The sequence below is a fragment of the Drosophila serrata genome, unplaced genomic scaffold (genome assembly GCF_035046125.1).
Source record: "Drosophila serrata isolate PLE 108 unplaced genomic scaffold, ASM3504612v1 contig_184, whole genome shotgun sequence".
Taxonomy (NCBI): domain Eukaryota; kingdom Metazoa; phylum Arthropoda; class Insecta; order Diptera; family Drosophilidae; genus Drosophila; species Drosophila serrata.
Window position 1 is genome coordinate 10,117,260 of NW_028257082.1, and position 17,516 is coordinate 10,134,775.

Here is a 17,516-nt window from a genome sequence, read left to right on the forward strand (position 1 = left end):
ATGTCTAGAGGAATTATGAGAAACTTATAAATAACTATTCCCGCCGGCCGTCCCAATGCCATGTCACCCGAGTGTTTATTTTCGTTAAGAAAATGACGACATTGGGCATGATTTTCCAATTAAATGTTGAGCTTAAATAAATAATGTGGCTATTCTTGGCCGAGGAAACTCACTCACAGCGAGGCACGAATTCTCTGTGAATGTTACAGTTCGATTCGATTCGATTCGACTCGGCGGCAGCGGCTCTGTTTGTTTATAAATGAAATTGCAGTCCAGACTCTGGCCCGGGGAGCAGACAATGCTTGACTCAATTTCCGTTTCCGCTCCAGCTTTACAGTAAGCCAGCAGCGGAAGCGGCACAAATGCCAGCAAGTGGTTGCTCACTCCTCCATGCCCCGGGTAACCCAGACCTTATCCCTATTCCTTATCCTTGCCGCCTGCGAACGACCTAATTTTCGGTCGACTTCATCTCGGATATGCGTTGCCATTTTGGCCGCCTTCTTTGGGGCTATTGTGCCCCATTGGTGGCCATTTCGGGGCGGAGGCCTTGGCCTTTGTGGAGTTTTTATGCTGATTTATGGGAAAATAATCCCCACCAACTTAGCGCCTATTGCGGGGCAGGCGGCGGCACACAGAAAGTGGTTTCTCGCCAGGATGTTTGCACACTCGAATCTAATTTTCCTCGGCAAACACAAGTTTTGTAGGTACACTGAAAACGAGGTGGCGAAATGGGGAGTTTCTGGAGGTTTATGATAAAAATTTTAATATATTTTATACATACCATATAATCCTTTAACTATTTCGCAATCCCAATTACATTTTCTGAGCTACAAATATATTTATACATTAAGAAGTCATAGAATCTTTAGTAAAGCCAACTTTTACCTTAAGTTTACTAAGCTAAAAAAAAAATAAATGTAAACATCCCCCAATGTTAACTAACTTATATCTTCTGAAACTTACATTCTTTAACTCTCCCAGTGTACCTCCCATATGCAATTTGGCCAAAACGACACTGGTCTGATGAGAATGCATGAAAGAACCCTGGCGAAACCATTCCGTTTATGGCCAAGGGTCCGGATAAACATTTAATCAGGCGTGTTGTATGTTTGGACTGCAATTCAACTTTTGGGGGGCCAGGGCCGAAGGATTTGCAGAATTCTCAAGAGTACCATACCATAATTGAATTCGATTCTTTCGCATTACAGGCAGCTCTCCCCCACACCATGGAATGCAATTACAATAATTTAATTGCCATGAAAAATGGCCGCACATCTGCGGGGCATTAATTAAATTTTTTCGTGAAGACAATAGTCGAAAACCGTGCCTTGGGCGAATTTAATTCACTTAAAATGGCAGGCAGTCGGTCTGCGGTAGGGCATAATCGCAACAATTGTGGCGGTTTACTCCAATCCACAGGGTATTTGTTAATTAAACAAAAAAATACAGAAAAATATAATACAGAAGGCAACTGTCCGTTGAAGTGCCGCGGGCCAAGGAGGCGGTAAAAATAAACGAACACGCCATCTGTTTATGCGGGCGTGAGAAAAGCCTGGAAAATCTCGACTATTTCGGTTCCACCTGTTCAGAACTCGGGTATTCGGAATACGAATTTCGGAATTCACAATTCAGAAATCAGAAATAGTCGGCATTACCCATAGCACAAATGTGCCGGGCCTTTTACGTATATGCCTTGGATTTTCCGAGTGTTATCGAAATTGTATCCGCTCTAGCTGAAGATTTTCCCCTCGACTTTTCATCTCATCGCTCTGTCTCGCTCGAAATAGATGTTGTCGCTGATGATATTTGTTTGTTTGGTTTTTCCACTGCCACTTTTACATATTAAATATTCATCTTCTTCGTTCCTTCTGGGGGGGCTACGAACTTTGCCTGCCAAGTCAAGTCGCCTTGTCATGTCGACTGTTGCTCACTTTATTGCCTGCCCTCTTGTTGTAAATTTAGGGGCACTTTCTGGACTGTCCATCTGTCTGTCTTTTCCCCTCAACGAAAAAAATGTGTTTTTCAATAACACAAGGCGCATAATTCAAATTAATTGTCTGGACATAACAGAGGCAGAGCCACTAGTGGCCTTGTGCTTGTAAACTCAAAATCCGATTTGATATGTATTAACAGATTATAATTGCAATTTATTGCTAATTTGATGGGTTAAATGCAGCCAAGAGGCGGGTTGTATTTAATTTTAACTGCAATTATGGGGAGGTGTGGGCTTTTAATTATCGAAATTATTCGGTTTATTAATACGTTAATATGTAGACTCATTTAAATACAAAGTGGTTCTATTAAAAGGGTTTTTTATTTGTGAATATATTAACATGAATATTTGCCGTTACTTTTTAATTTAAGTATTTAATTATATGGAAGTATTCATGTAAGAAGTTTTTAAGCATAAGAGGGGTATATTTAGCAAAGAATTTGATAAATAAATGGGTTTTTATACTTTAAAATGTGATAAATCCTAGTTTATCTTTATTATTTCGTCTTCAAAAACCACATTATTATTAAACTTCAAAGAAGAAAACCTTTGTAATTAAATGTAATACAGCAAACTTTGATCTCTTTACTTTTTGAAATTTTTAAATAATTATACAATCCTACTTTCATACATTTTTAATGACTTTCAAGCAATAAATTAACGTTTAAGGTGGAACTTTTGGTTAATAACTTTTTAGTGTCCGCTTAATAAATTCCCCTTTAATAACCCAGGACAGCTATAAAATACAAAAATAGTTTGTGAATATTTCACACTTTCCGTGTGACTTTTGTCCTGCAAAATTAGCTTCTGGAGAAGGTTTCTTTCGATGGGAGACGTTGTTTCGTTTGCCATTTTTAATTATGATCCAATTCCTGCCAATTCTTATTTAAATTACGAGCAGTGCACGCGCCGGAATCGAGTGCAAAATGGGAAATGTCAGCAGGACAGCTGGCCTGGCCCGAGTCCGAAAAAATGCGGTTAACATGCAAATGATCAGAAGAATAGCTGGGAGCGCAATTACACACTTACACACAGATTTCTATCGATTGGATGGACGTGTGTGAAAATTATTAAGCATTTGGATATTTTCCTTTTACTCGGCCGACAACGACCACGACGAGGATGATGGTCTATAATTATAGCGGACGAGTCATGCGAGGGAGGCGGGCAAAAGTCGGCGCTTCGATTATATAGAACGCCCACACACTTCACAGCCTCTCACACACTCGACTCCGAAATTCGGATATATTTTTGGAAAATTCTTGAACGCTTTCCGAATCGCACAGAGAACGCTCTCTCGCTCGCTTTAAAAGCCGCATACGCCCCGTTGGCTGCATCAGTCTCTTGTGAAGATCACACAGAACCCGAACACCCCAAATCCAGAAAAACAAACATGTCTCTAGAGCGTGCCGTTCGTGCCAAGGTGAATAATCATAGATCAGTGCAAAAAGAAATCCTTAAATCGCATAAATACCAAAAGTGAAAAAATAATTGTGAAAGGATATACGAATATGTGACGAAATTGTGCCTAAAATGTTGTGTTCTTTTTTGTTCTTTAATCCATCTTAGATTGCCGGCAAGCGCAATCCCGAGATGGACAAGGAGGCCCAGGAATGGGTTGAGGCCATCATTGGTGAGAAATTCCCCGCTGGCCAGGCCTACGAGGATGTGCTCAAGGACGGCCAGGTGCTGTGCAAGCTGATCAACATCCTGTCGCCCAACTCGGTGCCCAAGGTCAACTCCTCGGGTGGCCAGTTCAAGTTCATGGAGAACATCAACAACTTCCAGAAGGCGCTCAAGGATTACGGTGTGCCCGATATCGATGTCTTCCAGACTGTCGATCTCTATGAGAAGAAGGACATTGCCAATGTGACCAACACCATCTTTGCCCTGGGCCGTGCCGTAAGTTTAAGATCTTAGATTTCTGAAGAAAAAAATGAATTTTAATTCGAATTTTCCTTGACTCTTGACAGACCTACAAGCACGACGACTTCAAGGGTCCCTTCCTGGGCCCCAAGCCCGCCGATGAGTGCAAGCGCGACTTCACCGATGAGCAGCTGAAGGCCGGCCAGACCATTGTCGGTCTGCAGGCCGGTTCCAACAAGGGAGCCACCCAGGCTGGCCAGAACCTTGGCGCTGGCCGCAAGATCCTGCTCGGCAAGTAAGCATCGAGCGAAGGACCTTCTTTTCTACACGTATGCTAAGTGACCGCACACACACACACCCATATATATATCTATATATATTTTGTATGAACACAATGATATTCCTTACCAAGCAAGAAAAAATTGAATGATAATATCACCAAGAACAAGAACTAAACAAAAACACTCACACAAACAACAAAAACACACAAAAGCAACGCAAAGGCTTGTAGCAACATAGAAAGCCTTAAAATTAAGTATACGCCTAAGTTAATCGTATTTATGAGTACAATAAAGTAATTCAAAAATCCTAGTTTCCAATTCCGATTTCAATTCCGATTCGATCACCTCTATAACCTTGAGCTCTCTACGTTCTTGCTGTTGTTGCTGTTTTGTGTGGGTGTAGAGACTTTATTTATCTGCCTATGGCCACCAAATGGTACGCAGCAGTACGTTCTATAAATGTATATTTTATACATATACACATATATATATATATATATATATCAATATGTATCATCCTATCGTCGTTATAAACTAAACATAAACACATTTTGATCGGCTGCGATCTGAAAAATTCCGCTGAAGCGTGTCGAGGTCACTACATCGGCGATGGGCAGAGTTAACATCAAGATTGGGGTATATTTCCATATATATATATGAGTATCTATAAGAAATCAAGCAAAAAACTCACCTGTCTGAGGCGTGAAATTGTTCTCTCTAAAAACGAAACACAGACAGGAATGTATTTTTGTGCAGGTGCAAACTAAGATGAAGGTGCCAAGAATGAAAAATGCCAGACAGTTCTTGAGAATAAATATTTCACGCCTTGACTGGCACTTTTCTAATATCTTAATTTATTACCCCCAAAAGTTTACTAACCAAAAGTCCTGCCAAGAAGAAACCTTAAAATTATAAAAATAGAAATATTGATCGTTAATGAATCAGTCTGTAAAGTATTTCACATTTTTATAAGGGTATTTCCAGGGATATTTTCGAGCAATGGGTTATTTTTCTAGTTTTTATCTATATATACATTTTCCGAAATAAATATTTGTTCCATTAGTTTAGGCTAATTGAAGCGTACTAAGAACGTGAGTACTTCCCATTCTCTCGACAAAGAAAAATATTAAGAATAAAGCGTGCCAAATTCAGAATTGATATTATTTTTAGATTTTCAAATTTTCCAACAATTGGATGCTTAAGATCTTCTTTTTCTTCTCCGCATTTCATATATTTCTTTACTTGTTGTTGTTGCCGAATATCTTAGTGGGAATAAATAAAAACAGGCAAATAAATAACAAACTTGACACTGAAAATGTGAGGGGGAAATATATTTTTATAATGGTTCATTAAGAGATTTTCTCTACCGACTCAGGGTTATTATTGATGCATGATCCTCTATAAGTGGAAACTCTTGGATTTTGCCAATTAATTAAGCTGGTTATTTATCAGAACAAAATTTTTCATTATCCTGATTAGGATCGTCAGGATTGATATATTCTTTTTTAGATCCTCCGTAAAGGAGTAAGACAGACAGAGCTAGCGCGCGATCTGCGCATCATGAAATAATGAGATTACGAAATTGTTCGTAGGATATTTCATAATTACATGTCCGCAAAAATTGATTGTTAATAAATAGAACTAAGGTACGAATAACTGATAGCTTAGAAAATTAAAAAAAACACGCGTTTATAGGTACCCACACTAAAAAATAGAAAAATTATTTAAAAAGGCGTGTTTTTTTTAATTTTTTAAACTATTATTTATTTATGATTGTTTCAAACTTTTGAAATGCCAAAATGATGATTGGAAACCCGAAAAAAGAAGAGGAAATTGAAGTAAAACTATATCACTGTCAGTGCTGATTTTTCCCTTCGGCTTGAATATATTTTGACTTAGCTATTAAAGCTGTTTTGGGTTAATTAAAAAACACTTGAATTGAAAATTTATGCCTTACACAGCCGATCGAAATTGTTTTATTAAATTGCTCTAAAATATAAACATCGAAGTTCCGTATTGCATCCTTTGACCTTCTTTAATTTATGTGGCTGTGACACACAACCCTTAATTTTGATTTATATTATTTTAATATAACATAAATTGAATTAGGTGATATAGTATATTCTATGCACCTTTTTTGTTATTTAAGAATCTTCCACAAAATTAAAATAAACATTGGTAGCAAACTGCGGCTTGCCATCGAATATCCAGTCGAATAATAGCAAGTAGTCGCCGGAAGGCATATTGAGTGGAACTTGAATATGATGGAAATCGTGAACCATTTGCAGGCCCTAAAAAGTTATTCAAACTTAAAGAATACATTTAACAGAATTAATTAACAATCTCACCACATAGGGACAGGTGTGGTTCACCGTGGACACATCCTTGATCAGATTCCAGATAAGCTTGACGAAGGGTTGGTTTCGCTTACGCATAAACTCACAGGCATCGAAAGTGTAATCGAAGAGGAATGGCTTATAGCCGCTGGCCTTTTTCAGATGCCTTTTTAGATGGAGATATATGTTGTTGGCTGGCTCCAGAAATGTGCCATTTATATTCAAGCTGGTCTTGATACGGGAATAGGCCTTCAGTCGACAATAGTGGATAACGACCCAGGATTTGTTGTACGACTTGCAGACGTCATTTGTCATTTTAACGGTGGGTGCCTCCTGGGGGATATATAAATTAATATATATATATATATATAATATATAATATATAAAAGTTGTACTTACAAGCAATTATTGTGTTTTTAGTATCAAACTTTTAATTGCCTAAAAACGATTGAAATTATTATAAATCAGTGATAATTATTTATTGACACAGTTGAATACCTCTAATAATAAATAATAGTTAAAAAAAAACAAACTAAAAAATTACGCTTTTATTAATAACCGAAATAAAAAGAAGAAAATAATTTATAATTACAAACAAAATTATTAAATTCAGAGCAATAGTATATATTTATAAGCAAGATCACTAAATTTAGAGTTAAAAGCGTGGGGTGATTCCGGAGACATTGATTGATTGAGATTGATGTAATTAATTATATCAATCATTGTTTTAACATGTATTCAGTTCGACTATTGCTCTGAATTTGTCATTTGACTGATATACATAATGCTGTCACTAAGAACAACGTTTAAATACATACGGGACGAGATATTATACAGCTGCACTGTTTTTGTTAATATAATAATATTTTGTAAATATCATATCTTTTCTATTTCATGTTCACAGAAATACATTAATTATTGTTTGTAACAATAGCTACACATATAATTGGCGAGTCATTGTACAGTAAAACAGTTATTTACAGATAGTTGCCCTTAGAATAGTTCTAAAATTGATTAACTCTGAATTTAGTGATCTTGTTTATACTTATATACTATTGCTCTGAATTTAATAATTTTGCTTGTAATTATAAATTATTTTCTTCTTAGTTCGGTAATTTGTAAAAGCGTTTCTTTTAGTTCTTGTAAACTATTATTTATTTTGTGTGAAAATGTAGAAGATTCATCTCTGGTTGCTTTATTGTGAAATTACGCTATTACATTGGTTAATGAACTCTTCAAAGACAGGGAACCCAAGCGCTGGTTAAGGGATCTCACGGTTTCCTTGAGTCCGGCAATGCTCTTTTGCTTCTGCTCGATGTATGCCATTGTCCTGTCATAGTCGGACATCAGAGATGGCATCGAAAGGATGCCGCCCTGGAAGGCAAGTTCGTTGCTCTTCGCCCGTATTCTTATGTGCTTCATTTTCTCTTCAAACAGCTCCTTCTTAAGGTAGTTTTTAGTTTCGAACTTTATGGCCAACTGCCTCTTTAAAATTAATAGTCTGTCCTGCAGTGCCAGTGTTTTTTCTCGGTTATTATGGACCTGATACACATCTTTTTGGTACTGCGCCCACAACTTGCTCAGTTCAGTATTTCGATCTGAGAGGACGGAAATAATTATAAGAAAATCAGTCAAGATAGACAAAATGAAAGAGCTCAATACCTTCAATCTTTAGTTGAAAATGCTGGACTTTAGCCTGCAGGCTTAAGAAGTCCTGCATGCTCACACGATCAGCCACCGTATCCAGCTTGTGTATATCCTAAAACGGAAGAGTATAAGACAAGTTAGTCTATGAGCTAATTCTAAAAAGCTAACAATAAAAAGTTCATTATGGATTAAGGCATTATGAAAATAGAGAGACCGAGAATTATATTAATTATTGATAGTGAAAATTGTGTAAAAGATATGGATTGTTTACGTACTTCCTTTAACTTGGCTAGATCGTGTTGCAGCATAATCAGCACAAACCTTTTGTAGCTGATCTCTACCCGGTGGCGGTGCATCCATCGCAGCTCGCGGTCAATCAATCTCTTCAGTAGATCAGTCTCGGAATCTGGCCGGACTAGGATGTGGCGGACATCCTGCTCGAAGCGATGCTCGGTGCCCAGTGCAGAGTGAACGCCACTAGTCAGCTCTAATTGCGCCTTAACGATCACCCTGTGGGCCAAGGCCTTGGCCATGGCAACGCGTTCCTCTGCATGCCCCACACTGTCCATTGCAATTCTGTAACGTTTGTAGTAGCTCATATTTTCCTCCTCCGATAGCTCGGCTAAGACGCGGATATTTTTATTGAGACGGTAGTGTTCGGCCATCAGATCGTTAAAAATTTTGTTCATTGCCGCGACTTCCAAGTACTGCGCCACACAGTCGGATATGCCTTTGTGAAGCTTATTCTTATCCAGCTTGTTCCGTTTTACCTCGTTGGGATCTTCATCAGCAATTACTTTTCTCATGAGCAAGTTAAAGAAATCGTTTACAATCGTTATGGTCTCGTCGATGTATGGATCTTCCACTACAATGGAGGATTCCCTAACAAAAACATCAATGGGAAACTCAGCGAACTCTATACTCTTCTTCACGGGTTGGATTTCATCAAACTCAATTTCTTGGATATCGACAGACATGGGACTTGCAGCGATTAATTCGCTGGAACCACCCACTCTTTCAGGCTCGAAATTTGAAGTCCGGGACTCGATGCTATCCGATTCGGATTCAGACTCCAAGCTGTCAGTCTCGGTTCGGATTAGATGCATAGAAGAGGCAAATGATTTCATAGACATTACGGGTTTTACGACACGGTCTTCGGACACCGAAAAATCAGAGAGGCTGGGCACCAACATTAGATCATGAACCTTCTTCCGCATGGGATCATCGAAATCCTCGCTGTCCAAGTCGCTAAGCTCCTTGGGAGAAGCAACCGAGGAGGAGCTCTCACTTTCCTCCAACATCATCTTCTCGTCATCTTCTTCTTGAACGTCACATTCGTTTACCTTTAAAGTGGCTTCAGATGTGGTGTATATCGTTGATGAATCGGATTTCTCAGTCTCGTATTGTGAGATATCTTTCTGGATCGCTTTCAATAGCTCCTCTCTCTCCTTTTTCTCCTTAAGCTCTTGTTGCTTCAGTCGGAGGCAGGCTGCTTGAACTTGTCGCTTTTTCTCCGCTAGCCGTTGGTCTTTCACAGATGACTTCTGGAGTTTCATATCGGGTTGTGATGACTCCCGGGGTACCGAATCCTGTACTAAGGACTCCTCGATTGCCACATCATGCAGTGATAACTCCTCGAATGTCACATCATTTAGTAATGACTGCTGGGGTCTCACATCCTGCTGTGATGCCTCCTGAGTTATCACCTCCTGCTGTGGCGCCTCCTGAGGTTTCACATCCTGCTGTAGTGACTCTTGGGGTACCACAGCCTGTAGTGGTAGCTCCGGGGGTGCCACATCCTGCTGTGGCGACTCCTGGGGTACCACATCCTGCTGTGGTGACTCTTTCGATTCCTGGTACGTTATATGCTTCTTACTGGTATCATCCGTCATTGCGTTTCACTTTTCTATATAAAGTCTCCCTGTCCAATATCTAGAGTCTAACGATATCGCTATATACTAGTGTGGCTATCGTCTTTGTTCTTGTTTTTATTCTTAGTTTTTATGTATTTTTTTATATTTTTAAAGGTGTTTATGTACTAAATGTGTCTTTTTATTTATTTTTTTATAATTTTCAGTGTCTTTTTTTTTTACTATTTTTAGGATTTTTGTTGTAGAGAGTTGTTGTGTACTTGTGTACGGAAGTTTTATGAGTGTGAGCTAGGCTTCTGCTTTGACAGGTATGGAATCCACTAGCCTACTATTTTAAAGTTTATAAAATTTAACCGACTGCAGTTTTCCCTTCAGCAGCAGTCCTCTTTAAAGTGTCCTTAAGGCCGGACTCTTTGCATAATAAACTTGATGTTGTTATGCATTTCCTTTGTGTTTATTGATTGGATTGGATTGGATTAATGAGCACAAATTTCTACATACTCCTTGCTGACGTTTCGGCAAGTGAAATACGGCGAGTTAGCGCCTTCGCATTTTCCCTTAGGTTCAGTACCCGCTGCTGACTCTCCTTTATCTGGGCAACGGTGTTGTCATACTCGTACATCAGCGACGGCATCGCCAGGATGCCACCCTGGAAGGTCAACTCCTTACGCTTCTCCCGGATCTTTGTGCGGTCCAGTTTGAGGTCGTAGAGATTGCCACGCAGAGACCGCTGCGTTTGGATGGCGTTGGCCAGCGTGATCTTCATGTGCCTGAGCTTGTCGCTGAGAGCAAGAGCCTTCTCCCTATTGTGATGGGTAAGGTGAACCTCCGTGAGGTACTGAGTACGCATCCTGTTCAGATCCAAATTGCGCTCTGTACAGGTAAAGCTTAATTAAATCCACGGTGAAATTAAAGTCTCGGCAGGTGCTCACCTTCAACTTTCTTCTCCAGGCTAATCACATCGTTTTGAATGATTATAAAGTCCTGGATGCTTACAGTGCTGCTGAGATTTTCCAGCTCTTGGAGTTTCTATGTTCACGAAAGATAGAAAGATCGGTTTTGGTCAAGAGAATTTAAGAATAGAAAACGCTTTCTTACCGCCTGAAGGTGACCCAAGGTGTTACTTTTGGTGATAAGGCCTAAACGCATGTCACCGATCTCGTTCCGTTTCGCAGTCATTTGTCGCAGAGCCCAGTCGACGTATCGCTTAAGGAACTCAGAGTCCGGCCGTACGAGATACTTGTGCATTTTGGCCTGCAGTTTCAACTCTGTGAAGGAGACAAAGTTGTGGGCCGAATCAAGTTTCAGGTTCAGCTCTTGAATCTGTGCAGCGTAGTTATATTTCATCTTATCCAAGCGCAGCTTTATGTGGTCAACCTTGGCCAGGGCCTGGTTGTAGCGTTCGAGGTACTGCTGCTCCTTGTCCTCGTTCAGGTGTGCGAAGACGCGGCTGTTACGGACACGCTTGTAGTATTCTACGAGCCGGGTGCTTAGCATTTCGTTGGTGTACTTCTCAAAGATGTAAGCGTCGGTGATGGCCCTTAACTCGGTCAAAAGCTTTCTCTTGTCCAACTTTAAGCGCAGTTTGGCATCCATTTTTTGGCTTTCAAAATTTGTGACTATCTTCAGCAGAAGATCTTCCACGAAATCCTGAACTATCGTGTCCACCCCAAATTCCCTTTTAGAGATTTGCTCTTCATCATCTTGTTCACAAATTACAATCTCCTGAAAGGAATTCGTAAGTTCTTGAAAGGTTATCTGTATCTTTTTAGGGCTTTCATCCGTAATGCTAATTATATCGGGCAAGTCGGAGATCTCGGAAGAGCCATCTTTTGGGCTGGCAACTGCCATCGCGTCATCCTGATCCTCATATCCGAAAATTGATGACCCTTCTGAGGATGTATGGCTTGAAAGCTGATCTTCACCCAAAGCATCTGCATAGTAGCCCGTATCCTCTGTCAAAGCATCGAATGAAGTGTCTTTCATTAGTTTTGGCGTGGGTTCGGGCTCGTGCTCCTCCGATATGTCCGACAGGCTGGGCACTTCAAAGTTGCGCAGGAAATCTGCCTTCATCTGGATAGTGTCCGGCACGAGGGATCTGGTTGATCTAGCCGATTTGATGGATGCGAGGCTGACAGTTTCAGAGTTATCGTATCTGGGATCCTTGTAGAAGATATCGTTGCCACCGTTGTCGTCATCCTCGCGGAAGGCCCCGAAAATACCCTCCATTTGGAGTCCCTTAAACTTGGACTTCAACCTGGCTTCTCCCTCGTCGCCGTCAGCATCAAAGTTTTCCATAATAGAGACAATGGACTGTACTTTATCTTCTTCCTTCCTTCCTTCCTCCTCCTCTTGGTCTTCCTCCTCCACCACCTCTTGGGCCACCTCCTTATTAACCTTCTCCGAGAACCTCTCAGTGGATAATCCAAAGGTGTAGCGTTTGTTCATCGCTTCCTTGCGGCTCTCCTTTCGTTCTCGTTTCAATTTCATCTTCTGGGCTTCTTCCGATAGGATATCACCTTCCCCTGCATCTTTCACTAGACCTTTGGGATCGCCCTTCTCTTCCCCTAAATGCTCATGATCTTTGTGGGAAAGTGTACTTTTAGAGTGTTCTTTGTCCAGGCTTTCCGCCTCCGGCTCCAACTCGGTTGCTGATCCTGTTTCCTTCTGAGCAACGTGCTCGTCATCATGGGCAGCCACCTTCTGATGGTCCTCCGTCAACGTCAGATGGGAGGAGATCTTCTCCTTCAACTGGGGAACCTCCGCTGTGGCTTCTGTCGTTGGCTCAGGAGGCAAGACCACGGGGGCAATTGCAACCTCCGCCTGCTCAGCAGTTGCCTCAGTGGTCTCCAGGACCTGCAGTGCTTCCGTGGTGGACTCGGGGTCTTGGGCCATTGTATGTGTAAGTGTCTGTGTTAACTGTGTAATTATATATTTTTTTTTTTCGTTTTATTTAGTGTTTAATGTACCTGCCGGTGTTGTGTGTGTTTGAGTTTGTATGTGGTTGTGACAAATAACTCAATAATCATAATAGTTTGTATTTCATAATAGTTTAGAAAGTAAAAGAAAGATATGTTCAGAACTAGTTTAAGTATTATTTCACAGATATTTATTTGGTATACTTTTAGGCTTTTACTTTTAAGAGTATCTAAGATTTCCATACTCTTGCAGGGCATTATAATTCCAAACTTAGGATGCAGATTTGTTAATCTAATAAACAAAAGAACAGAAAAATTTTCTGCATTGAAATTAAAGCATTTTTGGCCTAGTTTCAAAATTTCAAACGCTTTGATTTGCCCAAAAAATTAGTATATAAGAATACCTATTTAAAGGCCCTTGAATTTGTATATTTCACCCTTTTTAAACGTTTTTAAAGGTGAACAAGGAATGAAAATAAGGGTTTGTAAACCCTTGCAGATTAAAATTCGACCACTAGGAATTATAACAATATAAATTATATATATTTATATTAAAAAAAAAAAAACAATAAAGTAATGCCTGCTTTCACGATCGTTTGTTATTGTAGTCCGAATTTCATAAAATTTTACACAAAATTATAGATTAATATATTATGGCTAGTTATCAATTTGATGAAAATCTGTTAAAACTGGAAAAGTTATTTTAACTTTATTTTTTTTGTGTAATTTTCCGATAATTCCTATGGCAGCTTTATTCATATATATATATAGTCCACCGATTTGACATGTTCTGACTTATATACTAGTAAAATTATATAGAATGAGAACTGTATAGTTTCATTCAAATAGCTTGCTCTTAAATTTGTTCCAAAACAAATCTCGCACATGAGTGCATATGATTCCCAACTGGTTCTAACATCCCCAGAACGAAGTGACTTCTGCCGGCCAAGTCTCAGAAAAGTTCTGTTACAAAAGTTGCAAGTCATTGTTTATTAGTGTTCAAAGTTAGTAACTGATCATACATACTTACTGGTCGAGATACTTACTGTTCAGAGACATATTTTTAATTATAAATAAAATATTAAAGTATATTTATATTAAATTAAAAGATTAACTAGGTGAAAGGTGAAAGACTCCACATTTTATTGTGCCATTTTAACTCCTTAAAGTCTGTCTTTCAATTCCAGTTCTCCTAAAAAGTTCTTCCTAATTTAATCCTGCTCCATTTACCTTTTTGTTTTACTTTTTTTTTTTGTTTTATTACCACCTGCGGTCCAATTTGGAGTCCTAAGTAAATCTTTAGAGAGAGCTTTAAAAATGATTGATCGCTGGCCACTGTGCGCTTCTGGTGGTTTGCGCTTGTGTGGTAAACTTTATGACATTGATAAATTTTTAATAAATATGACAAAATGTCGGCCATATACATCGCGCTTTAATTCACCTCATCCCGGCAGTTATGGTTTTTTTATTTTCTTGGCCAACACACCAGGTGGCGGCCAGATTTACATAAAAAGTGGTGCAGTGCTGGAGAGTGTAATTTGCATAGAAAGCACTGCAGCACTTGGAATGGATTTCAGGTCTTAATACTTTCCGTTTGATTGTCTTGCCGTGGAAATTGATTCAGCAAAATGCCAAATTGCTTTAAATTATGCATGAGTCTGCGACGTTATCCTTGGCTCCCAGGCTCCCGGTTCCCCGGCTCCCTATTGCCTTTGATGTTTGTAAGGAGGACATCTGGGAATCATATTCAATAAGCCGGATCTGCCAGGGAACTTTTTTTACGACATTATGACAGTCGTAGAGAGGGCCAATCCCCTTTGATGGCTGTTAAATAAATTTGTTTTCGATTCCACTTAAGCACGCCCCTCTTTAATGTTGGCTTCAGGTGAATAATAGTCAAGCTTCTGGAATGATGGGCTTTTAATAGCCAGGTAAACACTGGCGACGAAATAATTGCCCCTGGACATTCGTCATGGGGTTGGTCTGGCTTTCACATGAGGCCTTCGTTTTTGGGCCAATTTCCCAGTCCGCTCACGTCTATGGCTGAAACTTGGCCCAAACCCTGGCTATTTATCATGCCGGCCGGAACTTTCCGAGAATCCTTTTTTTCCCGTTTGTTTGCCTTCAAGGATGACGCCGCCTTGCATTAAGTGGCCTTTACGGCTCAGCCGGCTCAGTATCTCAGTATCTCGCTATCCAGCGGATACTTAGAAGAGCTCTTGAACTTGAATCTTCTCGGCACGCTTCAATTACGCCAGCACGTTCCAACCGGCGAAATTGTAATTTACGAGTGTTCCAGTGCTGTGCACTGGGAGAAACTTAAGTAAATCAGTGGTCACACTTTTACTTTCTACTACTTTCATTTAAGCACATATGTTTTCTAAAATACTAATTATTTTTGTACTGCTGGAATAACTGATATTCATATGACTGGTCCTGTGACCTATGTAGATTTTTTATAAGTATTTCACACTAAATACATTACTGTATGTTTTTAGGAAATCTGGCCCATATCTTGTATTATCTGTAAATTTAAATTTATACGTTAGTGTACTAAATACAAATAATTATTTATTAATTAGCTGAAAACAAGCATTTAATGACTCATTGTTTACGTATTAAAAAGGTTGTTTATTGCTGATAAGAATGCTAGAAATGCGACACCAAAAAAACGATGCAAAATATTTCTAGGAAATTTAAAAATTGAAATAGAAAATAAAGAGAAAAGCTAGAGGAAAGTTCAAGCGTCTTAGAAAATATATGTTTTGAAATTACGACGGGACAAAAACATATACAAGAATATATTAAAATAATTACTAGAGCTTTCTCTGGATAAATATAAAAGTAAGCCAACATGTGTTATTTCAATATATTTTACTGGTGAATAAGTCTTTTTCGTTAAAATATATGCAACTTAAGATTATTTTTCAGAGCAAATTATTATTATAAATTTATTAGGTAAGGATTTAAGTTTTCTCTTTACCAATTTGCCAAATTATAAAGTAAAAACGAATACTTAATTTCTTGAAGTGGACAGGCTTATTTACTTATTTACATATTGTTTGTTGTATTTATTATTGTTGGAAAGCGTCGATAATTACAAATTGCGCGTCGGGTTGATCTCTTGTGATCCGCGACTCAGTTTGCGGGGCTTATCGCTGGCGATTTCGTTGGATTTGAACTGGGAGCATCGCGGAGCATCGTTTGGCATCTCAATTTGTTGTCATGAATTATGCAAGGCAAGTCCGCGAGTCCGAGAGTTCCGAAAGACTATAATCGCAATTGGCACAAACTCGCAAATTGCGCAGTATGGGAAGCGGCAGTGTTTTGGGTGCAATATGCATGAAATATATGCATGCTGCTAAGCCGCTTTTAATTGCATTTGAGTTCATAATCACGGGGTGATAATAAATTTATTGAGGTTTCGTGGGAAACCCTTGCCGCCGCTCACATTCAGTTCGAAAAAGTCAGTCTACGCGCCCAGGAGTGCCTAGAGGATCGGAAATACACAATAGATAGATATATATAATAAAAAAAGGATAGCAGCCATGCATCGATCCCTGTTGCTGCTGCTGATGTCTGCCCTCCTGCTGAGCGCGGCAGTTGGTCTACCGTTGAGCTTGGAGGAATCCGCCGAAAAGTCCTGGCTGGATCTGCTCCTGGAGGATGTCTGGGAGTCAGAAGAGCTTCTAGACTTTAGTCATGAAAACTCCATACACAAGCGCGGTGCCAAGGACTCGAGTGGCTCCTCCGAGGAGCACAAGGAGAAGGCTAAGGACAAAGCGAATAGTTCCGGATCATCATCCGAGGAGCAGAAAACCACAACAGATCATGCCGAAGAGGAAACCAGCACTGAGGCCGCTGCAAGGAGACGTCGGCAAACAATGGAAAAGAGGGCAGCCAAAGATCCGAGCAGTTCCTCCGAGGAGCACAAAGACAAGGACAAGCCGAACAATTCAGGGGAATCTTCATCTGAAGAACACAAATCTACTACTCAAGCCACAGCCAGGAGACGGCGGTCTATTTCTCCTAGTGAATCTTGTGGTTGGCTATCGAAAGGAGAGGAACCTAATGAGTCCTTTGAAATGAATTTGGAAACCTTCGATTTGTGTACGTCATGGCTGCGAGACTTGCTACTCAATAAGAAGGGAAACGCAGACGAATCTCATATAACAGTGCGTCGCAGGCGTCAGGTCAGCGGTCAGGATCAGCAAGGGCTGGAAAAAGCCAGTGGGGAACTGGAACTGGATGCTCAGGCGGAGAAGGAGCTGGACGAGGAGATGGCACGAGCTGTGGCGGATGTTAAGGATAATGGCAGCATCGAGGACTATGCTCAGGGCTGTGAGGTCATGGAGGTCAGCTCAAAGGAGGCCAACGAGGCGACCTATGCGGAATGATTAGTCGGGAATCTTTAAAACTGAGAATAAAATAAACATAAAGTTAATATGATGTTCTGTCTTTGTCTTCTATATTGCTCAGGAGTTGGGAATAACTCAAGCATTGGTTATAAATATATATGATCAGGGCTTAAGTTCGAATTGCCTCATCCCAATTTGATTGAATTTGCATAATCACATTTACTTATTTATTTTTTGTGGGCATTG

General features: G+C 39.8%; 5 protein-coding genes across 5 annotated transcripts; 2 read left to right on the forward strand and 3 right to left on the reverse strand.

Moving 5' to 3' along the window:
• Positions 1-3,328: 3,328 nt before the first annotated feature.
• Mp20 (muscle-specific protein 20 transgelin) lies at positions 3,329-4,450 on the forward strand. The gene is made up of 3 exons (XM_020946816.2): positions 3,329-3,416; positions 3,563-3,895; positions 3,967-4,450. The coding sequence occupies exons 1-3, from the start codon at positions 3,387-3,389 to the stop codon at positions 4,156-4,158; spliced, it is 555 nt and encodes a 184-aa protein (XP_020802475.1). The 5' UTR covers positions 3,329-3,386; the 3' UTR covers positions 4,159-4,450.
• Positions 4,451-6,284: 1,834 nt separating this feature from the next.
• Positions 6,285-6,803, reverse strand: LOC110180850 (uncharacterized). The gene is made up of 2 exons (XM_086829168.1): positions 6,489-6,803; positions 6,285-6,431 (listed from the first exon to the last, which is right to left on the reverse strand). The coding sequence occupies exons 1-2, from the start codon at positions 6,789-6,791 to the stop codon at positions 6,285-6,287; spliced, it is 450 nt and encodes a 149-aa protein (XP_086685294.1). The 5' UTR covers positions 6,792-6,803.
• Positions 6,804-7,655: 852 nt separating this feature from the next.
• LOC110178285 (uncharacterized) lies at positions 7,656-10,289 on the reverse strand. Its single transcript, XM_020945401.2, has 3 exons — positions 8,399-10,289; positions 8,139-8,235; positions 7,656-8,074 (listed from the first exon to the last, which is right to left on the reverse strand). Exons 1-3 carry the CDS (start codon positions 10,013-10,015, stop codon positions 7,683-7,685), a joined length of 2,106 nt encoding a protein of 701 aa, XP_020801060.2. The 5' UTR covers positions 10,016-10,289; the 3' UTR covers positions 7,656-7,682.
• Positions 10,290-10,426: 137 nt separating this feature from the next.
• On the reverse strand, positions 10,427-13,011 carry LOC110178199 (uncharacterized). Its single transcript, XM_020945275.2, has 3 exons — positions 11,093-13,011; positions 10,927-11,023; positions 10,427-10,867 (listed from the first exon to the last, which is right to left on the reverse strand). Exons 1-3 carry the CDS (start codon positions 12,887-12,889, stop codon positions 10,488-10,490), a joined length of 2,274 nt encoding a protein of 757 aa, XP_020800934.2. The 5' UTR covers positions 12,890-13,011; the 3' UTR covers positions 10,427-10,487.
• An 882-nt stretch (positions 13,012-13,893) lies between these two features.
• Positions 13,894-17,361, forward strand: LOC110178601 (uncharacterized). Its single transcript, XM_020945824.2, has one exon. It carries the CDS (start codon positions 16,461-16,463, stop codon positions 17,307-17,309), a length of 849 nt encoding a protein of 282 aa, XP_020801483.2. The 5' UTR covers positions 13,894-16,460; the 3' UTR covers positions 17,310-17,361.
• The last annotated feature ends 155 nt before the right edge of the window (positions 17,362-17,516 follow it).